A 20743-nucleotide genomic window follows, 5' to 3' on the forward strand; every position below is an offset into this window, starting at 1 on the left:
TGATTTTCAGCAAAGTTATCAAGCCTATTCATCATTAGTCTTTCAAAAGGAGACATGGTTTGCATCCTTTCTTCTTGATTTCCAGCACCAGCACTTGGTCCAGCATCTTGATAATCTGCAGGTGGATCTTCATATTGAACATCCATATCAGCAGGTTCATCTTGTTCAAGATCAGCAACACCACTAGATGAGGCACCAAGGTCACCATCCTTACTAATCCATTTTCCACCTACTTTGGTAAAACCCATGTTGCTAAGTGATCCATTGTTCAACTCTTGAGTTGACTTGACCAACTCAGAAGTTTCATCTTCAAGGTTCACTTCAAAATAGAGTAGAAATTTAGATACTAAAACAACATATGGATAGTGATAGTCACTTAACCTCATAGCCTTTTGCATGTGCTCTTTGATGATGTGAATCCAATTGATTTTGATCTTCTTCATGATGCATAAAATGTATACCAGATCTTCCTCAGTAAGAACAGAATGATTACTCCCCCTTGGAGTTAGAATCCAAGTCACAATGAGAGCAAGCAATCTTTCATCAAGCTTTAGACCTCCAACCGAGCATGTTCTCACTTGAGCATGTTGATTCTTCAAGCAACTTTTGTAGTATTGGATTTTGTTAAAATCCTCCACTACTCCAAGATTTCCTTTGTTGATTCTAAGGCCAAAGAACTTGAGACCAACAACAGCAGTCCATACTTCATGAGTTATCTCCATTTCTACACCTTTCACTTGAGAAACTAGATTGTTTCCCTCAAACTTTAAATTTGTGTAGAACACCCTTACCAAATCTGGATAAATGTTTCCCTTTATCTCCGGGAACTTTCTGAGAGATTGATCCTTGAGCAGCCTTCTTACATTGTCAAGCTTTTGACTTTTCAGCCAATCAAAGCATACAACCTTGGGGTTGTTTAGCTTTTTGATACTTGTTTCATACCTATACCTCTCAATAAGATCATTGTCTCTAGAAAACCAGTCTTCTAGCCTTCCTCCAGACCTTACAGCCCTGGTTTAGACTCTCTTTGAGGTGGGAGGAGTTGATTCCATGATGGCAGAGAAGAAAACAGAGAAGATCTCACTTCACAGATTTTTGCAAGAGATGTTGCAATTGGTTGTTCTTGTGAAAGAGATCAGCTGCACCAAATTTTATAGAAAAAAAATCAATTAGCATTCAATTTTATTTAGTGGGTACCTGATTTTCAGAGAGAGAGGACTTGACTCTGTTCTGCACAGAAAACGTCAGAAAAAGCTGAGAATCACATGGTCTTCACATGTGATCTTTGACTAGTCATTAAGGCTCTTGAATTTCCAAGATTTTGGAATATTTTCCTTTATGACTGTTGTAACTTCTCTCTGAACGTGATCAGCTTTCAACACAAATTCTTTGACCAAGATTCTCTCTTTGAATTGATCTGCAACAGATAGAAATTCAAAATATCAATTAAAACGATTTCTTCACAGTGCTGTCAGACCCAAAACAATCGGTTGTTTCGAAGAAACAATCGGTTGTTTTTATGCAGCAATTTAAACTGTTTTTGAATTTTAACTATGAGCAGAAAGAGTTCAAAGCAGATGACACTAAGCATATTAAAAAGATTTTTATTATGTGAGAAAGACTTATAAAACACAAATTAAGAACAAGTAAAGGAAAGTTTTATCCTTATGTTAATTCTTCAATGAGCCATGTGCTTTATGATCAAGAAGCCTCTTTTCACTATTGAGGTTCTTTGGACAGATGCATAACATTGATCCAGCTTCAATGATTGTTTTTTTCTTCCAAGAACTTGATCACATGACTTAGTCCTTCACACTTCTTTAGAATTCCTGCAAAAACATGAATTCAAGCAACAAGATTTGGTCCCTTCACAAATGTGGGTCCAATAGACTTATTTTTCTCACTTGGAACCTCACATCCTTTCGGAATCCATTTCATGTAGCCTCTAGGAACATAGAGTTTTCTTATATTGCAGAATCTAACCGAATGGCCCTTTTTCATGCAATAAAAGCATGTAACAACCGGTTGTTTCGATTTAACAATAGGTTGTTTCACTGCTTTCTTAAAAAAAATTTGAAAACTTATCTTGTTGGTTCTGTGGATTGAAACCCAAACCAGCCTTTCCAAAAACACAGTTTTGAGATGTCAAGACATTCTCGAAGTTAGATTTTCCCTTTGAAAGCTTGTCCACAGTTTCAACAAGGTAGTGAACCTTTTCCTCAAGATTTTCACAATTTTCGCAAATGAGAGTGTCACACTTGCAAGAAGCATTTTTGAAATGGTTTTCCAGATTTTTGAAATCATTTTTAGATTTTTCAATCTCATCTTCAAGTGATTTCACTCTCTTTTCTAGCCAGCTGTTAAGATCTTTCAATCGGTTGTTTGAAAGAACCAATCGATTAGCTTCATCATGAGTTTCTTGAAAAGCTTCAATTAATTCACTGTAATTTTGTTCATTCAAGGAAGCACATGAACTTACCTCACTTGAGCTGCAAGATTCATCATCATCTTTAGCAACCAAGCAGATGTTTGCTTTCTCATCTTCACTTGATGAAAAACTTGATGATGACACCTCATTTTCATCCCAAGCTATGTAGGCTCTTTTTGTCTTGCCTTTCTTTTCCTTGTAGCTAGACTTTTTCTCCTTGCTTTTGTTTGGACTGTCTGCCTTTATATGACCTTGCTCACCACAACCAAAACAAGTATAGTTATTGGAATTAAAATCATTGGATTTCTTGTTTCCATACCTTTCTTTGTTGTTGTCTTTGTTGCGGTTTCTCTTTAGGAATTTGCTGAACTTTCTTGACAGCAAGCTAAGGTTTTCCTCATCACTTTCATCACTGGATTCTTGTTTTCCTTTGTGCTTGGAAGCTTTTAAGGCTATGCTCCTTGTGTGCTTGTCTTCACTCTCTTGAACATTGAGTCTATTTATCTCTAACTCATGTTCCTTAAGCTTTCCAAACAAAGAAGCAACACTTAATGATGTTAGATCTTTAGATTCGGAAATAGCAGTTACCTTGGGTTGCCATGCTCTATCAAAACATTTCAAGATCTTGATGTTTAGCTCTTCTTTATCAAAGGTCTTGTCAAGACTCATGAGATGATTGATGATGTGTGTGAATCTTTTCTGCACCTCAGCAATTGTTTCTCCTTTAAGCATTCTAAACATCTCATACTCTTGGATTAAAGCATGCTTCCTAGCTCTCTTCACCTCATTTGTTCCTTCATGAGTGACTTCCAAGGTGTCCCACATTTCTTTTGATGATTTGCATTGAGAGACCCTGAAAAACTCATCAGAATTTAAAGCAGAGGTTATAATATTTTTGGCAATGCAATCGAATTTGGCCTTTTTGCTTTCTGCATCAGTCCATTGAGACCATGGCTTCTCAATGACAGATCCATCTTTTTCAAACTTTGGGACAAAAGGACCATTTTCAATTGCATCCCAAATTCCTTTATCAAGTGATTCCATAAATATTTTCATTCTCACTTTCCAAAATTGGTACCACAAAACAGAGGTGGTCTGTTAATTGAAGCACCTTCCCCAAAAGGTAGTCTATCAGCCATTTTAAAAACAGATTTAGGATCAACTTGAATAACTTTCAAGAACCAAACTTTGATACCAATTGTTAGAATGGATGGCTTTAAACTAGAGGGGGTGAATTGTTTAAAGAGGATTTTCGCAAACTTTTAAAACAAGAATGAAATTATTACAAGAAACAATTGATAAGAAATTCAGTTTGCCAAAACAGCAATTAAAAACAGCAGTACTAGAAAAACAATCGGTTGTTTCACAAAAACAATCGGTTGTTTCACAAAAACAATCGGTTGTTTCACAAAAACAATCGGTGTTTATACCAGTAAACAACAAACAAAACTGAATTTAAAGAGTTAAGGATAGAGAGATTGTACACAGATGTTTATATTGGTTCACTCCAAACCCAGAGCTACATCCAGTCTTCTCAGAAACCCTGAGGAAATCCACTGAGCAATCACAACTTTGATCACTTACACCACAACCAAGAAAGTGACCTTGAACACCTCAAGACACACACTCTTCTTGGCCAACACACCAACACTAAGATTGCTGATCTTGATCCCCTCAAGAACACACATTCAATCTCAGCAAACACAGAAACGAAACTTGTTTCACAGAGTACAAGGATTACACTTGTTACAAAAGATAATCTGAAATCAATACAAGCAGAATCCTATTCCAGAACTTTGATTAATCACAAACTTTCAGCAATCTCAGCTCTTTGAAAAACTCAAAAACTCTTAGCAAAAACTTGTCAAAGATTAATCTTCAAATTTGTTTTTCTGAATTTATTCAAAGATGTAGTTTGTTATGAAATCTTAACAAACTCTTAAATTGCATTAAAAGATTGGTCAAAGCATTTAATGACTGGAGCGTAATCAGTTAAATCATTTAAAGCTCAGTCAAAGATAAAACAGTTTTCCTGTTATGGTCCCAAAATGGACCGACCCATATTGAGTAACCGTGGTGCTCGATAACGAAGCTTATAGGTTGGGAACTTTGGATGGGGGAACCATCCCGCGAACATGGAATGTGACAAGTCTCAAATTCTATTTCAGTTAAGATGTTTATTTCTAGTGTTTCTTAAACATTTTATGTTCTGTTTTGGGTGACACTATTTTTCCTTTAAAAGGGATTTTTAATACGGTCGCCCTAAAATATTTTTTTTTTGGAAATCTACACATTGTTACAGTTACCTCCCGATTAACCCCACCCTATGGTCAGACTAATTCAGAATAGTTACCCTGATTAACCATGTCAAAGGTCAGACTAACTTGGAACAATTATAGTTAGCCCTCGATTAGCCGCACCCTAAGGTGAAATTAATTAAAAACAGTTACCCCAATTAACCACGCCCTAAGATTAGACTAATTCGGAACAGTTACAGTTACCCCTCGATTAACCGCACCCTAAGGTCGAACTAATTTGGAATAGTTACCTCGATTAACCGCACCCTAAGGTCAGACTAATTCGGAACAGTTACCCCGAGTAACCGAACCCTAAGGTCAGATTAATTCGGAACAATTACCCTGATTAACCGAATCCTAAGGTCAAACTAACTCGGTACAATTACATTACACCCCGATTGGTCGTACCCTAAGGTCAGATTGACTCGGGGACGAACATCTTCTACGTATCATTATACTCATCGCTTAGGCGTGATAAGATTCATACCACCGGTCGGTCCACTGGGAGTCAGCAAACCAAATCCGCAGTTAGCATCTAGGTAATGCAGCCCTAAACGCGGACCAACTCCTTAACCTGACCCAATAAGGAAAGCCCATTACAGGTAATATAATATAGCACACATTCCAAGGAGCAGGTACGTCATTAATTACTGTACACCTTCGAGTGTCAAACGCCCTTTGCTGACTTGAGCGTCAGAGTGCCTTCTGCAGGTACCCCCGATTTGACATTTTCCTCAGAGACTGAGCGATCAGGTGACCAATACCTAAAAGAGTAGCACGAAGATTGAAGGAGTAGGTTGAAGTGCGAGCTAACCAACCGATAGGAGGAAAGAAGACGAAGCCAATCAATAGTTCTCTAGGTCTCATCTCCCTAGAAGGAACAACTACATATCGACTCGCCCTCTTTACATACTACAACTTTCACTAAACTTTAATCTTTTTTGCTTAGACCACCCCCCGATTCCTTCAACTCCTAACTTTTAAACGAGCAGTATAAATAGAGGTTTCCCTATGCAATTCTTTTTTGGCTCAAGGGTAAGTAGAGGCATAATCCATCTTTAAAGACGACTAAAACAAAAGACATACAAATACGAAAAGTAGTTTAAGATGGGCATCGTGTAAAGTAAACAAACAGCGCATGAGGAAGCATGGTATAAGTTCTACTATTTGAGGGACATGAGCGAAAAGAATGTACCTGGTTCACGGCGGTTCGCGGAGGAGCACGACAACGCAGGGGAGGAAAGGTTTTCTTTTTTGTCTCTTTTAAGTCTCAATGAACAAAGGAATAGTAAGAGAAGAAGAGGGGGTTCCGAGGTTTTGAAAACTTTGAAAAGAGAGTATTGAAACGATACTCCTCCTCAACCGTTGATTAGGGGACACACGTGTACATCATTAAGGCTATCATGAAACTGTCCCGTCCAGTGATGCCTCGAAAACCGTGAGACAACCATCCTTTGACTCAAAGTCTTGTCAAACAATTAAACTTCTTTGCCTCGCCATGCTTCGCTTGAGGCTGGGGGGCTGTGTACTGGTCGGACGTGCTTGGAGCCCAACCCGAGCACTTAAGCGCACTATCATGACCTGCCTAGTCTATAAAGTAAAAATGCTTAACTCGACCCAAAACAATCATAGGTCCAGTGACACGTCGAGTAGTTGACCCAAACAGTTGACAAGGCATTTTAATAAGATAACTAAAATAAATACAATCGAATGAAGAAATGAATTAGCTAGACACAAATATTTACTATGAGATTCAATGAAAATAAATAGTTAGAGATAATGTTCTACCTGCACCCCTAAAATAAAAGGGATATATTCACATAATATTTTTATGTTATTAACTTCTAAAGGGAGATCTACGAATGCTATAAAAGGGCCACGAGACCCTGAACAAAGGAAAGTTCGATTTGGAGATACTACACCCATACTCATACATTATATTCTGATACTTATATGCTCTCACTGACTTGATCGTTAGAGTCTCGTCAACAGGTGGAGCTCTCCTCATTGTGAATTAAAAGCATCTCAAACCAACAACATCAGAAAAGAAAAGTCGATCCAGAATTCACCACCAAAGTCCGATCCAGGTCAGCGGGCGAGAACAAAAACTTTTATCCTTTATTAAATTAAAATAGTTTTGTTATCTATACAGCTATATAAAAATCTATTATTTTTCATATCCTTTTATGTAATTTTAATTAAATAATTTATCCTTTTAATTTCATCTTTATAATGTAATTTGTTTTTTTAATATTTTAAAATTATATTATTTTAATATGATAAAAATATAGACATAAGAACACATGATTTTTTTCTAGTTATTATTATTATCATTTACAATTTATTTTATTGAGTTAAAATTCAATTATTATAATAATTTTTATTATTTTACATATTAATATATATATATATATATTAGATTTAAATTTAATATATTTTTAATATATATTTATATATATATATATAATTTACTTACTTTTACGGTGTTGTGTTAAGATTTGAGATATTGATTAAGAAATTTAAATTTGGGAAAATAATAAGAAATTATAAAAAAAATTTATATGATTGTCCAGGAAATAAGATAGAAGAAAATAAATAAGTTATGTTTACATAAATTAAAAATTATAATGAAAAATAATATACACACATACATATGTATATATATTATATATAATTTTTTAAAAATTATTCTTAAATATAAGTTATTCCTCTTTTTGCAACTTCTTGTCTCGTTAATAATATCTTTTTAATATGTTAAACATGGAGAAAATAAACCAATATGTATATTTTAAAAAAATAATCTTTTATATTTTCTAATTATAATATTTAATAATACTTCATATTTATTTTAAATTTCAAAGATATAAAAGCAGAATAAATGTTTTCGTTAGTTAGGTATTATTAAATTAATAAAAAATAATTATCGTTGTTCAACTTGTGGTACTCGCTAAACCTTGGAGTGGTTGTTCCTGTGTTGGAAGAAGCTAAAACCTTCCATGGTGTTTGCTGCATCGTCGTAGCTCAGACCTAAACCATGGTGGGTCCCATTCTTCGTTCTCTCTGGTCATCTACCAGAAAATCCTTCACCTCTTCCTCCCCTCCTTTATCCCACTCGCGCTTCTTCTCACGTGCCTTCGCCGCCGCTCCCGCCGTCGACCCCGCCGCCGCAACCACAGCCTCCTCTATCGACCCCACCCGCCTCCGCAACGTGGCCGTGATCGCCCATGTAGACCACGGCAAGACTACGCTCATGGACCGCCTCCTCCGCCAGTGCGGCGCCGACATCCCCCACGAGCGCGCCATGGACTCTAACTCGCTCGAGCGCGAGCGCGGCATCACCATCGCTTCTAAGGTTCGCGACATAATTTCAATTATTCAAGGCCTCGACCTCGTTTTCAATCGAATCGGATAGATCGATTTAAATTCGAGAACGCTAACGACGTGTGGTTGGTTTTACAGGTTACATCTGTTACGTGGAAGGAGAACGAGCTGAACATGGTTGATACTCCCGGACACGCTGATTTTGGTGGCGAGGTGAGGCTTTCAGCGGAAATTGCCCCATTTAATCTGGAACTACATATGGTCACTAAGGACATGATTTGATGATTTTTTCATAAACCCTTGTAGGAGAAGAAAATAAAAAGAAATAGGCTGTTTAGGACAGTTTCTCTGGAAGCACTTCTAGTGGAGAAAAATAAGAAGGAAAAATTAAACCAGCTTTTCCATAAGCTAGAAGCTAATTTGTAAAAACTATTTCATATAGCTTCTTTTCAGTTTTAAATTTTTATTAACTTGTGTATAAGCTAAATTTAGTTTATGGAAAAACTTATTTCATATTTTTCTCTCTCCTAAAGGTGCTTATGAAGAAGCTTGTCCACACATGTCCAAAATATAATAAGTGTGTTCTATAAATTAAAATTATCTTATGCATATTCTAACTTGTGAAGGTTTTATTGTATCTGCTTCTTCAAAATCAAACATGTATGAGTTAGTTTTATCTTATTGAATGTGAAATTCATCAAAACATGTCCTTGGTCCAGCATGTTTGATTGCAAAAATGGAGAGTGCTTCTTTTATTTCAAAACTGTTATAAAGAGGTGGTGATTTGAACCAAGCTTGTCATTGTCACTGAAGATGCCTTTTTTGTTTCAAGTTTTTCGTGAATGTGAATTTTGAAGTATTGGGCAGTTGTTGGTTGACTGGTTGTTGTGCAATCTGGTTGCTTATCTTATTTTTATGGTTGGTTGATGTATAGGTTGAGCGTGTTGTTGGTATGGTGGAGGGAGCAATTTTGGTTGTTGATGCTGGTGAAGGTCCACTTGCACAAACAAAGTTTGTTCTTGCAAAGGCCTTGAAGTATGGGTTGCGACCTATTCTTCTTTTAAACAAAGTTGATCGTCCTTCAGGTAGTCATCGCATGATTCTTGGCTGCTACATGAAATAGAATTGGCTTAATTGTCCAATTGGACCCTTACTATCAATTTCTCGAATTTAGTCCCCTTTTTTTCGCAAAATTTGATCTCCCACAATTTGAATTGTTTAATTTGGACCTTTATAAACTTGACATCTGATATTTAATGGAAATTTTGGCATGGCATTAGAGTGCTGATATACATTAGCTTTTATGTTATGTATTGGATGTGATTTTAATAAGGGGATCAAATTCAGGAAAAAATAGGGGTGTGCAATCAAGAAATGAAGATGATATGTAGACTAAAATACACTTAAGCCAATAAAATTTATCTTGATGGTTAGATATTTCTTATTTGTATCTATTGGTTGCTTCTGGTTGTGAATTGTTTGTGATTAACTCTTGTAATTTTATTTTTTTATACAGTTACTGAAGAGACATGTGATGAAGTTGAGAGTCTGGTATTCGATCTATTTGCCAACCTGGGTGCTACAGGTACAAAAATGGAAATATCTTACAATTATATCTATTTATACTTGAATGTTATGTAGTCTAAACTCTGTTCTCTGGGATTTTATTATTATTATTTTACTTGTGTGTATAGAGGAGCAACTAGACTTTCCTGTTCTTTATGCTTCTGCTAAAGAAGGATGGGCATCCACAACATTTACCAAGGATCCTCCTGCAGAGACCAAAGATATGTCACAGTTGCTTGATGCAGTTGTAACACATGTCCCAGCACCAACTGCAAACATTGACGCGCCTTTCCAAATGCTGGTTAGTATTTAGAAATTTAATAAGTTCTTTTTGTATGAGGAGTTTTCCTTTGGAGAAGTTGTCTTGTTAATGCAGTGTATCTTTCCTTTTGTTTCCAACGAACTGATTTCTTTTATCAAGGCCAATTTTTACTGAGGATTTGAACTACTAAATTTTATTTACCATTGTCTATCATGCACGGATACTATACGACTATCAGATATCCGATACTTTACGTTGCTTTGTCTAGTCTTGCGAAATATAGGATATGATGCATTCAGCTATATTTGGATTATGTATTTCTGCATATATATAATTCACAAAATAAAATAAATGCTATTGTAATTTTTTTTTAAAAACCATACTAAACTTGAAAATCATTATTAAATATTATCCAGATTGGACATACTAAAGTCAAATGTACATGTGAACTAGAAATGAGACATTATAGTTTTAAACATTGGTAAATATAAAATAGAAATTGTAAATCACTTACTTATTGCCTATTGCCTAGCAATAGGATTAGTATCAATTTCTTTCCTTTCTTGAGTATCAGCTGTAAATGAGACAACATCCATATTTGGTTCATCAATAGATAATGTTACTACTCAAAGGTTTCCAACATCATCAAAGTCATCCCATGCATCTGCACTAATGTCCCACATCTTAGTGCTCTCTTGGTGATATTCACTTTTACTAGCCAAAAGCCTCTAATTTGTATGTACATTAGTATGCATGTAAACCAAGTTTTCAACTCTTTCAGGATTGAACTTATTTCTTTTTAATGAGTGAATGAATGAATAGGTACCTCATTTTCTTTCACAACAAGATGATGAGCAAGGTTGCACAAGAAGCTTCAATGCTAGCTTTTGAAGGAGAGGAGCAAAAGATGCTTCACGCACAAAGATTTAGAATCCAATGTCACCTATCTTCAATTGAGTCAAAAGAAGCAAAGTTGTTTGACTTTGATGAGAAGTCAACATATTCAAGTGCAACTTTTCTTCTATCCTCACTAGTTGTGAAAAAACTTTTTCAAACACTTATTCCTCTCCCAAGAAATCTCTTCATCCTTGTGTGGGGGATCCTATTTGAAGTCTCTTGAAGCCGTTTTTCACTATAATACCTATAAATACTAATTCAGATTTTTTTTTTATAAAAACTAGTAATTGTCTAATTGTTTACATATACATTATGAAAAAAATGATTATAGATAGGATAAATTTACATAGGATTTAGAGAGCGAGCCATGCAATAGAGAGGACTACAACTTTTAGTCCATCTAGCAATTAGTACATTATAAACAACTTAAAATATTAATGTATCATTTTCTTCTTTTTCTTTTTGCATATATATGTCTTCACTTTTCTATCATAGTATCCCACATCTCATAGACCAAATGAAGCATGAGGCTATCTATATTACAAGCTCTGAGCATGTTATAGATAGGCTCACTCAAAGCTAAGATATATGCAATTTTGTCCCACCATATGTTATTATTCAAAACAAAGTCTTTAATAGGTTGAGTCTTGCCCACATCATCCTCTTTATAAGAACTCCATTCTTCGCTTACAACCATGGATTGCAAAGAATGTATACAATTTTTTTAAATCTTCTCATCATTATAACATAATCAAAACATGTATCACAACAAGAAGAAACTTCAAATGGGAGAAATGATTAGAAATGGCCAATCTCATTGAGTGTTTCATGACAAAGTTCCTAATAGAAAAAACATCATCAACAATTTTTGTAATCCAACTGCATTCACCATAGCTTACTTGGTTTCCTTCGGTGATCTCTGCTGCACATACGTTCTTCTAGGAAATATTCAGTGTGTGCACAAACAAGGTGTCCAAAAACTTTAGGAGATGAACCAACAATGATCATTCCAGCACCTTTGAACATATGAGCATTATTTGTTATAACTTGCACAATATTTTCTTCCTGTACTTAATTAATAACGTCAATCATTTTGTTGGCCAACTTTTAAAAAAACTAGGAACCCTCTCATAGTGGCCCTAAAATCAATGTAGTCAAACTAGTAACTTGTACGAGGATCGGGAAGGAGCTAAAAGACCGTAACTTGAGGATCGTAACTCGACTCGTAAGAGTTACTAACATATGAAAAATAATATTCAATACATAACACTACTGGAAATAGTTTCATAAATCATAAATTGTTCATACAGAAAACAATTAAGTTCACAAATATCTAATCAGTGTTATCACTTATCGGCCATGGCGGATTTCGGTAGCGGTTTTCCTGACCATCGCCACAACAAGGCGGTGACGAATTGGATTTTGCATGGCGGCCGCTATGGCCATGTCGGATCACCCATAATATATAGTCCCACACACGAGTTGGCCCTCTCGGCGTGAGGGGGGTGTGTTGGAGATCCCACATCGACTAGAGATTAGAGCCTTTCATTGTATATAAGTGGGTGCAAACCTCAACTTCATGAGCCGGTTTTATGGGGTTGAGTTAGGCTTAAAGTCCACTTTGTAATAACCATAGTCTAAACAAAAAATTTGGGTATATCCCTCAGTCACGAGATGAGCTTTGAGACGATCAATAGTACCATCATGACCAACTTTGATAGCAAAAATTCACCTACAACCAACAAAAAATTTCCTAGATGGCAAAGAAACAAGTTCCATTCTTCTGAAGCAGATTCATTTCATCAAGCATGGCATGACGCCAACCAAGATGGACTAAGACATCACATACAGATTTTGGAATGGATACAGAAGAAATAGACGAAGATAAGTATAAAAAAGTTGAAATAGTCTATGGTAACTCAAAACAGTATAATATGGAGAGGGATTACAGGTAGAACTATACCTTTACGGATGGCAATAGGAGGATTAGGTTCAACTGTCGGAGGTTCAACTATCGGAGTCGGAGGGGGTGGAGGTGTTGGCACTAGAAGAGAGTCATCTGATGAACGATGAGACGTTTGACTACGACTATATACTTGAAGAGTTGGTGGCGGTGGTGATCAAAGAATGAAAAAAATTAGTATATAAAGGAAAGAAAAATAAATACCTTTGGAAGAAGACAAAAAAAGAGACAAGATGTACTGTGTCAAGCATTCCCTGTAAACATTGACAAGAATAAAAAAAATTGAACATGAGCACTGCTTCAAATAGTTTTCCGCCTTCTTCAAATAGTTTTCATGGATGCATCGCATCAAATAATTTTCATTTGCTGCACCATTTCATAGAAAATTAAAAGTGATATTTTACGTGTATCCTTTAAAAGTTGTTATCGTATCTGTGCGTGATAGAAAACTTAGTTTATCAATTTCTGTTATGCATATCTGCCCGCTATATTTATCCTCTCAATCTCAGAAATTAGAAAATATATCCTTCAAAACTGTAGCTATTTATTCTGATTTTAAAGCTGTTACGTGTATCTGTGTCTGATATTTGCATATCTTTTTTTTTTTTTATTATTGACACTGCATATATGTATTTTAGAGTATCTGCGTGCTATATTATATCCTCTCAATCTCAGAAATTAGAAAATATATCCTTCAAAACCGTGGCTATTTATTCTGATTCTAAAGCTGTTATGTGTATCTGTGCCTGATATTTGCATATATATTTTTTTTATTAATTTTAGACGTATCTGAGCTTGATACGTCTTCAACATGGATACACTTGTCGGTGGATCACAAACTATTGTGAACATTACAAATGGTCCTTAGTTCATCACTCAGAAAATCTACTTTATACAAATAATACAAGCTACAGTTAATTTTAGCCTTGTAGGAGCCCACATGTCAAAAGCATAATAGCTTTAGCAAGCTGTGGTTTTATTTTCTTTCTCTTGTATATCCTCTTTGAATTATTGGTTCTTTTACTTTTTGTCTGTATACTTGGGATCAGTCAAAAACAATGCTTAATAGTGCTTTTCAGGTTTCAATGATGGAACGTGATTTTTATCTTGGGCGGATTTTGACTGGACGCATATCATCTGGGGTTGTTCGTGTAGGTGACCGGGTTCATGGGCTACGGAATAAAGATTCTGGCGCTGAAAAGATTGAAGAGGGAAAGGTTTGTGGGTGTATAAACTTGGAATTGCTATTGTAGAGGGGTAGACTGGTACTATTAATATTATGGTTGGTAATTTTTCAGCTAATCTGTAATTTATGAAGTTACCCTGTAATTTCTCTCTTATTTTTTGCATTCTATTGGTGTGTTGTGTAGAACTTGGTGGTGGTATTATGATATACATTTTAAAAGTTTGTCTGTTATCCATGAAGAGAATATTTGACATATTGCACTTATGCATTGCAACAAGATTTAGTGTTAGGGAAGAATGTTTTCATATATTCTTATATTGCCAAATATTTCATACATACTTCGTTTTTACTGGTAAATAAAGTGCGTAATAAGCAAGTAACCTTTATATTATATATGTCTAATATTTGTATCGAAACATTATATTGACATTGAATTTACGACTAGCTGGGAAATCAACAGTAAAACCATATTGGCATCACTGTTAGTGTCTCTGAAAAGGGCAGTATATTTTCATGCTTAGATATCAATCATGTCCTTAATCAACTCTTTATGGAACATAATATGCGATTTTTAAACATGTAGGGTAGATAAAAGTCATTTAGTTATATTCAAAATGTAGTGGAATCATAAGAACTAAGAGATTCCTGAAAGTACTAATTATTTACAGATGGCTTGAACTGAAATGTTGAAGTGCTTAGTGTAGTTTTTTTCTAAAAGGTAATAGCTTCTATTAGATTAAGATATCTTGACCTTCTACTGGAAGCTTTAGTTTTATACGATTTTTCATTTTTTAGGTGGTGAAACTGATGAAAAAGAAGGGTACAAACATGGTTCTAACTGATTGTGCTGGAGCTGGTGATATAATATCATTTGCTGGCCTATCCAGTCCGTCAATAGGCCATACAGTGGCAACTGTGGAGGTATTTAATTTTTCAGTAGATACATATGGTTTGGCTCCTTATTTTTTATGGATATTTGATGTTGCCAATATATATTTTTTATTTTAAATTGTTGTAAGCTAATGAATAGATAAATTTATTTTGTATTTTATAAAATTTATTTGTTCTTAATTTTTATAAAATATAATCTCTGCTAACTTAATCTCCGTATGGCAATTTAAAGTTTAATTATGTATTTACTTTGATATTTAATTGGGCATTTACTTCAAGTTGAGTTTTTTTTTCAATAATTTTCCTGACAAAATGTTTACTGGGTGATGTTTTATTAAATTTATATTCAATTCATTATGAACTTATTGTCTTATATTTCGTGAACCTTTCTAGCATGTAATTCGTAATTTGAAAACGGTTTTATGTTCCAGATTATGTCTGCTTTGCCAACAGTTGAATTGGACCCTCCAACAATTTCCATGACTTTTGGTGTGAATGACTCCCCATTGGCTGGTCGTGATGGCACTCATGTAAGTGGTGTTTGCTGTTTATCTTACTTTTACTTTCATTTTCTTCCTTCTGTTGTTGTGTAAAAAGCTTTGGGCATTCTTCTCAAATCCCAAGTTCCCAACACACACCTACCCAGATGGAGATCCATCTAGCCAAAGCCAGCCACCACAATTCAGGCCAAGAGCAGAGACACAGAAGAATATATTTCTTTCTTAAGCCTTGTATAATTTTGTACGAAATAGAATAGGTTTCCTTTCTCTGGCTTTGTATTCTGAGCCACAGTTTTCCTTTGTTTTTGAGGCATGTGTAAAACTCATCAAAAGGAAGGAGAGGCTTCTAGAAAACCTAACTTGGGAAGCAAGCTAGGGTTTCCAAGAAGCATGGGTGGCTATGCTAACCCTAACCCTAACTTGTCATGCAAGCTAAGGTTAGTGTAGCTTCACTTGCAAGCTACCTTCCCTTCCCAATTCCTATAAATAGGGCTGCCTCATTGTATATTCATACTTGGTAAATGAGTATAGAAACTCTGCAAATTCAGAATTCTTACTCTCTTGTCTCACTCACTTTTCTAGAGTTCCAAGAACCTAGAGCTAAGGAAACCTTTGAAGAAGCTTCTTCTTCTTCAAGCTTGAACATGCAACTCTTGCACTTCCTCCAATTCAGAAATCATTCTTCCTTCAATTCTTCCTTCAATTCATATCTTCCGCTGCAAATCCTCCAAGCTTCCTTCCATTAATTCAGCTTGGAATTACATGGAGCAACTCTTCCTCCATCATACCCTTTGTTATCTTTGAATTAAAGCAGTATTTTCTAGCTTTTGCATAAAAATTTATGACATGTTTGTACTTGTTGGTAACTTTATTGAGTATAGACTGATGATGAACTTTTTTGTAGTTGACTGGGGGAAGAATTGGTGATCGACTAGCGGCTGAAGCTGAAACCAACCTTGCCATTAATGTGCTTCCTGGCTTATCAGAATCATTTGAAGTTCAGGGAAGAGGAGAGCTACAGCTAGGTTTGTTCCTGTTTCTCTGAGATTGCATGATACTCTGTTGTATTCTTACAAAAACTCCATGATTTGCTGTGCTTACACAGCTTCTTATGTCATCTTTGTTAATAGGTATTTTAATTGAGAATATGAGACGTGAAGGATTTGAGTTATCTGTGTCTCCACCTAAAGTCATGTGAGTTTCCAAGGACTGAATAAGCTCCAAATTATTTGTGATATCAGCTTTGACACGATTTTGTTTTGCTTGCCTAGCACTAAATTTTAAATATTGAGTAAATGCTGGAAGCTTTGTATTTACTGTATATCTGAAAGAATTAAATTCTTTAGTTCTTAGTTATAGAAGTCTAATACCCTGTCTTTGAAATAATTGAAGCCTCAGGAATGGTTTTGTATCTAACCGAAACTATAGGAAAAGATAAAAAAGGATATTAGAGATATAGTAGTAATGTGATACAAAACGCTAATACTCCCTGTTTCCACTGCTATTTTAGGTCTTGTACAAGTCCCTTCCACATAACAATGCTAGTAAGATTCCTGAAACAGCAAGATTTTAATTTCTATTAACAAAATACTGAAGTTCATGAATAACATCCAAGAAGCACGGAGCTTGCATAACATAGTTTTAAAGGCTGATATTGTATGGGTTTTTCTTCTCATCTAATAGATCTTGTAAAAGTTCTACCCATTTAAAATATTCGACCTAGACATTTTTTGTACTTTTTGGTGGTTTAGTGGTTCTGATCTGAAGTGATACATTATACGTCGTCTGAGCTCGTGTGTCTTTTTATGTTTCTGTATACTGGTTTAGTGAACTTTTCTATGGATTTATTAGGTATAAAACTGAAAAGAGTCATAAGCTTGAGCCCGTAGAAGAAGTTACAATTGAGGTAATAATTCAACTTGCCATTCATAGTATGCTTGTCCAAGAGTTTGGGGATCTATTCTATGTTCTAACAAGATAATGGATCTATTCCAGGTAAATGATGAGCATGTTGGCTTGGTAATGGAGGCCTTATCTCATAGACGAGCTGAGGTTAATGACATGGGTCCTGTCCCCGGAACTGTTGGTCGAACTAGATTGTCTTTGACTTGTCCATCAAGGTTAGCTGAGTTACCTTTCTCTCTGAATTTTTCTTTTTGATCTGTTTTCACCCCACACTTAAATGGTAGTTTTCGTATTGTATTATCATAGGTAAAATATATTTCTATTTAATGGAAATACTATAGATGCATGGTTTTGAAGAAATTGCATTCTCAGGTCTCCTGTTTCTTTCTTATTATCTCCTTTGCCCTTTTAGGGGAGATAATTACCACTTGTTGTGATCCTAGTGGCTTTCCAAAATAACCTTGGGCCTAGAGACTAGGAAAGAGAAAAAAAGGAATGAATCTTTGAGTAAATGCGTTTTGAATTATTGGACATCAGTTATACACTCAAGTATAGTTTTTCTATAATTTTTATCCGTTATAAATAGTTTCTGGTATCATGGTTGAATCCAGAAGGCATTTCTCACTGATTAATAATAGTCCAGATTTCTGGTTGCTTCCCTATTGTGGTTGGATCCCAGGGAGCCACTTGAATAATTTCTGAAATTATGTTCATGGATGTTTGTCATCAATGGAGATATAACTTCTTTGGTATCACGGTTCTAGTGATATCAGATCTTATGAAGCATGCAAGAACTTTAATAACTTCTTGAATTTGTTTGTTCAGGGGTCTGGTTGGGTACAGGAGTGTGTTCAGCAGTGACACACGTGGAACTGGATTCATGCATCGTGCTTTCCATGGTATCCATTCTCTGCATAAATTAATATCTTTTTCTTTGAACTTGCACGTAATGATGTGAGTTTTTAATTTATTTGCTTTATGTTTTGCAAATCATGTTGTTTAATTGCTCCCACGAGGTTTTGCTTATTAAATGTCAACACAGGCTATTATGCTTAGTCTTATTTTACTAACTCTCCACACTTTGTTTGACTCCCCTTCTTGCAGTGTGGCTTACTGTAGTATCATGTCTTTTAATTATTTTATTTTTTCATAATATGCATTTTATTGAAATGTTGCAGCATATGAACAATTTCGAGGTCCTCTTGGAAATGTCAGGAAAGGAGTACTGGTATGTTTGGCTGCCCCTGTCCTTAAAGACAATAATTAAACTACACTTAGTTACTACTCACATGATACGCTTTGCTCTGTCTCAGTTGTGTGGTTTTTATCTCCTGTGGTTATCCAATGTTGTTTACTTAATTGAACAGGTGTCCATGGGTTTTGGTACTATTACAGCTCATGCATTGATGAGCTTAGAAGCTCGAGGGACTCTTTTTGTAAATCCTGGAATGGAGGTTAGAATTTCGTATCTCTTTCATGAATTATAATTATATGTAACGTAAGTTCTTATCTTTGTAAATATGCTGCTAGTGTCTCCATTGCAGTTTTCATTTTTTTAAGCCTCCTAGTTCGTCTAAAAAAAATAAATTAGTCTGTTAGACCTTCACATACTGTTTTGCCTATGGATTAATGATGAGTTTGTTGTTCAAATATTCAATATGACTTTCTGATAGCAATCATTTTGTCCATGTGTTTTTCTTGCCTATACTTATTTACCATTTATTTGAATAGTGAATACATTGCATTAATTGCTCGAGTCCATGTAGTTAGAAATCTTTTTGTTTTGATTGTGTTTTTTCATTTAGGGAGTTTGTGACTGCTAAAGAAAAATTAAGAGGATTTTCAAGTAACATAGCTTTTTTTCTTTTATTGCATATATAAGCTCTGCTAGCTACAGTACTTACTGATTTTTGGTTTCCAGTCGTATGATGGAATGATTGTTGGAGAACATTCACGGGATACAGATCTTGATGTAAGAAGCATTCTTAACTTAAAATGCTAGTTCTATTTCAAAGGTGTCTCGCTGAGAAATACTGATATTTCAGGTGAATCCAGTGAGGTCCAAAGAACTTACAAATATACGTTCTGCTTCCAAAGATGAGAATGTTAGGCTGACTCCCCCTCGTCTGGTATGTAGTTTGTCTGGCAAAATTACGCTGTTACAACTTGCTTATTTTTAGACAATTAGATTTCTAATACTAATAACTACATTACCAAGTAGGGTTCATGGTATCAATTCATTCATGCATATGATATCCAGCAATTAGTTTTAGGACTTATCATTTGATTAGATCTAGTGAAGAGTTCACATGCCCTGGTATTTTTAGGTATCCTCCTACAAATTTTTTTTTTGAAGTACGAAAATTCAAATAAATATTTACCTCGCCTGAACTATGAAATTTCTTGAAGCTGTTGTTTGTTGATTGTCAGAGATCATACACAATAATTGTTTTAGATAATGGTTCATAAGCAAAATATTTTCTTAACTTTTTGTTGTCAAAAGTTTATGAAGCATGTGAAGTCTAATATCAAATGGTGACTATCAATATTCAATAAACTGTGTCCTTTCGCTTCTTGGATTCCACCGTGCATTTATGTTTTAGACTTGGCATCACTTTCAGGCTGTATTTAGTATGTAATTGAAAAGTAGTTAGCAAAAAGGCAGCTATACTGTGATGGTTGTAACATTTGATGGTGGTATATGGTTGCAGATGACACTTGAAGAAGCTATAGGTTATGTAGCTTCCGATGAGCTTATTGAGGTAAATTTCTGCATGCAATTTACACGACAATTGCCTTGTTTACTTACATTGTTACTTTTTTGTTAAAGTTTTAACGTAAATGGGTGATATTCATTTGACATCAATGACTTTTGTTGATTTTCTCACTTATATATTCTCGTACGTTTTACTTTTTGTTCGTGAAGGTTACACCAAAAGCCATTCGTTTACGCAAGAAATACCTTGATGTTAACAAGCGGAAAGCCATGAGTAAAAGACCAAAGGAATGAAAAGAGGACATAAAGCGACAAGTAAAAGGCCAGAGGAATGAGGAGTTTATCCTCGATTAAATTTTGTAACATTCAGTGTATGATATAGTCTTTACAAGCAATTTTTCTTACCAGGTTTTGCCATAATTAAAGTATTGATTGTATTACAGGTACCGCAGAAAGAAATATTCTTTGGTAGTGATAAGTAAGTTAATTCAATTTTGTATTTGCTCAGTAGAGGTTAATAATTGGCCATGGAACAAGTTGCTCATTGTGATGATGCAATATAAAAAACGTTTGTTCACAAGATTATAACTGTAACTGCTACGAAAGGCCATTTTATTTGCTCACCAGTTAATAAGGGTTTGCTGAGATTTCCTTTTACCCAAAATAAAACATTTATATTTCATGTTGTTGGCACTTGATGCCAATGTTTACTACCTTTTTAGAGGACGTCTGGACTAAGAACTTCTAAGGAAAAATAAAATGAGATTTTTTCCTATGTTAAAAGTAGTTCATGTATAAATTAATTTGAAGA

The 20743-nt window shown here is 35.0% G+C and overlaps 1 protein-coding gene across 1 annotated transcript; it reads left to right on the forward strand.

The window, feature by feature from the left end:
* The first annotated feature begins 7605 nt into the window (after positions 1-7605).
* On the forward strand, positions 7606-20512 carry LOC137808580 (uncharacterized). The gene is made up of 19 exons (XM_068609796.1): positions 7606-8077; positions 8185-8259; positions 8981-9131; positions 9563-9631; positions 9741-9913; positions 13814-13951; positions 14716-14841; positions 15243-15341; positions 16216-16336; positions 16442-16505; positions 17163-17217; positions 17307-17431; positions 18042-18115; positions 18395-18444; positions 18584-18670; positions 19138-19188; positions 19262-19345; positions 19928-19978; positions 20143-20512. Exons 1-19 carry the CDS (start codon positions 7760-7762, stop codon positions 20224-20226), a joined length of 1995 nt encoding a protein of 664 aa, XP_068465897.1. The 5' UTR covers positions 7606-7759; the 3' UTR covers positions 20227-20512.
* The last annotated feature ends 231 nt before the right edge of the window (positions 20513-20743 follow it).

Source organism: Phaseolus vulgaris, chromosome 11 (assembly GCF_000499845.2).
Source record: "Phaseolus vulgaris cultivar G19833 chromosome 11, P. vulgaris v2.0, whole genome shotgun sequence".
In the NCBI taxonomy this organism is placed as follows: Eukaryota; Viridiplantae; Streptophyta; class Magnoliopsida; order Fabales; family Fabaceae; genus Phaseolus; species Phaseolus vulgaris.

Excerpts from the sequence above, each read along its gene's own strand:
- LOC137808580 (XM_068609796.1), top strand. The coding sequence starts at position 7,760 with ATGGTGGGTCCCATTCTTCGTTCTCTCTGGTCATCTACCAGAAAATCC. Across the intron at positions 9,914-13,813 it reads ACGCGCCTTTCCAAATGCTG|GTTTCAATGATGGAACGTGA; the intron begins GTTAGTATTTAG and ends AGTGCTTTTCAG. Across the intron at positions 18,445-18,583 it reads ATGTCAGGAAAGGAGTACTG|GTGTCCATGGGTTTTGGTAC; the intron begins GTATGTTTGGCT and ends TTAATTGAACAG.